At 39.8% G+C, this 3540-nt stretch overlaps 1 protein-coding gene across 1 annotated transcript in view; it reads left to right on the top strand.

The window, feature by feature from the left end:
• Positions 1-3540, top strand: part of EXOC1 (exocyst complex component 1) — a 55162-nt gene that overhangs the window by 32471 nt on the left and 19151 nt on the right. Inside the window, exons 9-10 of the mRNA XM_015823990.1 lie at positions 572-625; positions 2157-2306. Coding sequence (XP_015679476.1) covers positions 572-625; positions 2157-2306 — 204 coding nt within the window. The remainder of the gene's footprint in view (positions 1-571; positions 626-2156; positions 2307-3540) is intronic.

The following is a 3540-nucleotide window of genomic DNA, read 5'->3' as shown; positions in this document are numbered from 1 at the left end:
CAGGAGTCACATTTTTACGGACATTATCTATCATACATAAGTGTGTATATAGTGATCTCCAGACAGTTCTGCAATTGTACATTTATTCTAAAGTAATTCATCTTAAAGCAGCGGTTCTCAACCTATGGGTCGCGACCCCATTTGGGGTCAATCGACCATTTCACGGGGGTCGCCAAGCAAGGCTGTCCGCCATTTTTTTTCCCCTTTTCCGGCGGGTGCCTTACCTCCCTTGAGCTGGGCCAGCTGGTGGTCGGCCTGCTCCGTCTCTGCCGGTTGCCAGCTACTCCTCGGCCGGCGCAGGGGGCGGAACCACGCATGTGCGGCGCTCCCGGGCAGGGAAAGTCCTCGACTTACGACCGGTTGGGTAGTCCTCGACTTATGACCGGTTTAGTCCTCAACGTACGACCGGTTTAGTCCTCGACTTACGACCGGTTGGGGGTCGCGGCATTAAAAAGGTTGAGAACCACTGTCTTAAAGTGTTACATTCACCATTCAAGCTCTGTTGCGGATTGTTTGGGCAAATCTATTCAGTTCTCTGTATTTTTTATCCCTGTATTTTATCTCCAAATAGTTTATTGAACTGGAGAAGGGTCTCAGTAACAGGTCGTACTATCTTTCAGTTTCTGTGAGTATAGAGTTTGAATCAAGCTACTTGAATTTTACTCGGCTTCTTTTTAAACAAGGCTTGCTAAACCTAACTATTTCTTGCAGCGCTGCCTCTCTAAAATAGAAAATATGGCTTATGAGTCGAAGAATAAGTCTTTGTGACCGCTACGTGTTCTTTAAATCTTTCAGAGTTTGAGCACTTGGTAAAGAAGTCTATCTTAGATAAGGAGATATTGAATTTAAATAGACAATGTTTAAAGTATATGGGTAATATGAAATGTATGATTTAAGTGTATCAAAGTAAGTTGCTTGTGAAATACAAATGGGTGCACTAGCTTATTATCTCTATCATAATGGATCATTTCCAAAGGCACATTTTCCCCCATTAGATAATTCTTTCCAATTACTAAATTATATATGGCCTCCTTCTTATCCCCTCCCTAGAAGTTGGTTTGTGCTTGGTTCTCATTGACTCATTTGAGCCTTTTGTCCAATTGAGCAAGTTTTTTCTTAATTTATTTTTTTCCTTGCAAAACATGGGTTTTCCCAAAGCTTTCCTTGTCGTGAATGGATTAATCAGTTTTGACTGCATAAGAATCCATCCCGGGAAAATAAGTTTGCTATAGCAAATGGTGGTGGTGGGGGGAATTCTCAAGAAGGAGCATGGAAATTTTGAGGCTCCCACTAAAATGACTGTTGTGGTAATAGTGGCCATTCGACAGACATCAGTTTACAAGTAATTAGTGGGGATATTCCTTGGAGACCCAGTTTTGTCTAGTGGCAAAGGCACCGGGCTAGAAAGCAGGAAATCTGCAAACCTATTGGTAAATGTGTAGATTAACTGACTAGCCTAGTAAATATAAATTCTACATATCAGTGTTGGGTCAATCACATTTTGCAATTTATTCCAGTTTTATCAATCCCAAGATATAGTGATAGTGATTTTCTTTGAATTTTTATTAAACAAAAGTTAAGAAGTTGGATCACATTGATAAGGTCTTGGGTTTTTTTTTTCTCTGTAGACAAATAGTCGGTCAATAGTGTGGCTTAAATGTACATGAATGGTGTTTGTTAACTAGCACTGCTTTGTGTTAACGTCTTGTCTGGAGTTGCATGTCAGGGGCTTTTAACGAATTTTACTTAAAAATTGTCCTTGACAAGATTGAAGAGTATACGTCAAGGCAAAGATTACACGTAATAGTTAACTTTCCTCTCGCAGAAAATTGGAACCCTTGTATATTTGTATAAATTGATATTAATTAATCAAGTTGTAAGTTTCATGAGGGCCATTTTGAACTCTTCAGCAGAAGATGCAACTCCTGATAAGACGGATGCATTGTGGTTAATCTGTAATCCAGTGTTAATTTTGTCCTTTATGTTGTTTCTGAACGCTACAGCCATTTTGTTTTTCACAGAACAGCAGGGAGGCATAACTAACCAATGGCAAGCAGAGTCTCTTTTCTGTGATTAAATGGCAACCGTCTGGGTTGGCAGATTTACCGCTATAATTTATTTCAAGCAGCTTCCTTCTGTTGCTTCCTTCCACAAAGGGCCACGACCAAAGCTCCACTCTTGCCCAGCACTCTGCTGAGTTGACCTTGCCAAACCATCACCCTTTTCACCGAGACCTGCTCCGGTATGCCAAACTTATGGAATGGTTAAAGAACACAGATTATGGGAAATACGAAGGGCTGACAAAGGTAAGTCGCACCAAGAGCGAAATCGGGTATGGAGTATGGCATTCTTGCAAAATCAAAACACCTTTTTCATCTGCAACCTCTTGGATCGTGATGTCAGATTATTCTCCAGAATGTGACAGCGCTTGAATTTGGGGGAAAGTTAACTACTCCTTTACAAGATCTTTTTAAGATTATATGTTAAGAGGAGGGGAAATGCTTGCAGTTTTTCTTGGCCATTCTTTTTTTTTACATAAAACTACTTTTTATTAAAGAGAAAGACAGTAATAACGCAAACTGAAGTCAGAAAAAGATGAAAAATAGAAAAAGATAAAGGAGAAAAAAGAAAAGAAACAACAAAAACAAATACTTAAAAAATCAAATCAAATCAAATCAAATCAAATCAGGGGCATGCCAGGAATTGTTATTTCCAGTTTTCACTAAGTAGCCTGGTTGTTCCGATTTGCTTTATCTCAAGATGTTATTATCGGATCAATCTGATTTTATTTCCCTGCCCACAGCCAAGTACTTTTCTATAGTCTGCACAGTACACTGTAGTATTAATCCTATCCCTTTTTAGATACTTTAGAACAGTAGTCCCCGACTTTTTTGGCACCAGGGACCGGTTTCGTGAAAGACAATTTCGTGGAAGACAGGTGGTGGGGGGGAGAGGAATGGTTTCAGTTTCGCTCCCTTTCCCACCGCTCACCTACAGCTGTGCGACCCGGTTCTTAACAGGCCACGGATCCTGGGTGTTGGGGACCCCTGGTTTAGAATAACTATATTTTTCCTGTTACCTTAATTAATTGTGGTCCGTGACTGAATAAAGATTGATTTAAGAAGCAAAAGTACAAGCAAATTAATATTTTCCTCATCACCTATGAAATTACATATATATACACCAGATACAATTTCATGGCATCTTCCCACACCAACCCCCTTTTTTATCTTTTCTCGGCCATTTTCACTAGGTTTCAATTGTATTTGTATTTAATAATAATAATGATGATGATGATGATGATGATGATGATGATGATGATGATGATGATGATGATGATGATAATAATAATAATAATACAGTTGGAAGGGACCTTGGAGGTCATCTAGTCCAACCCCCTGCTCAGGCAGGAAACCCTATACCATTTCAGACAAATGGCTGTCCAGTCTCTTCTTAAAAACTTCCAGTGTTGGAGCATTCACCGCTTCTGGAGGCAGGTTGTTCCACTGGTTAATTGTTCTAACTGTCAGGAAGTTTCTC

Source organism: Protobothrops mucrosquamatus, unplaced genomic scaffold (assembly GCF_001527695.2).
Source record: "Protobothrops mucrosquamatus isolate PMUCROS unplaced genomic scaffold, P.Mucros_1.0 scaffold2066, whole genome shotgun sequence".
Taxonomy (NCBI): domain Eukaryota; kingdom Metazoa; phylum Chordata; class Lepidosauria; order Squamata; family Viperidae; genus Protobothrops; species Protobothrops mucrosquamatus.
This window is presented reverse-complemented; position numbering and strand designations above follow the sequence as displayed.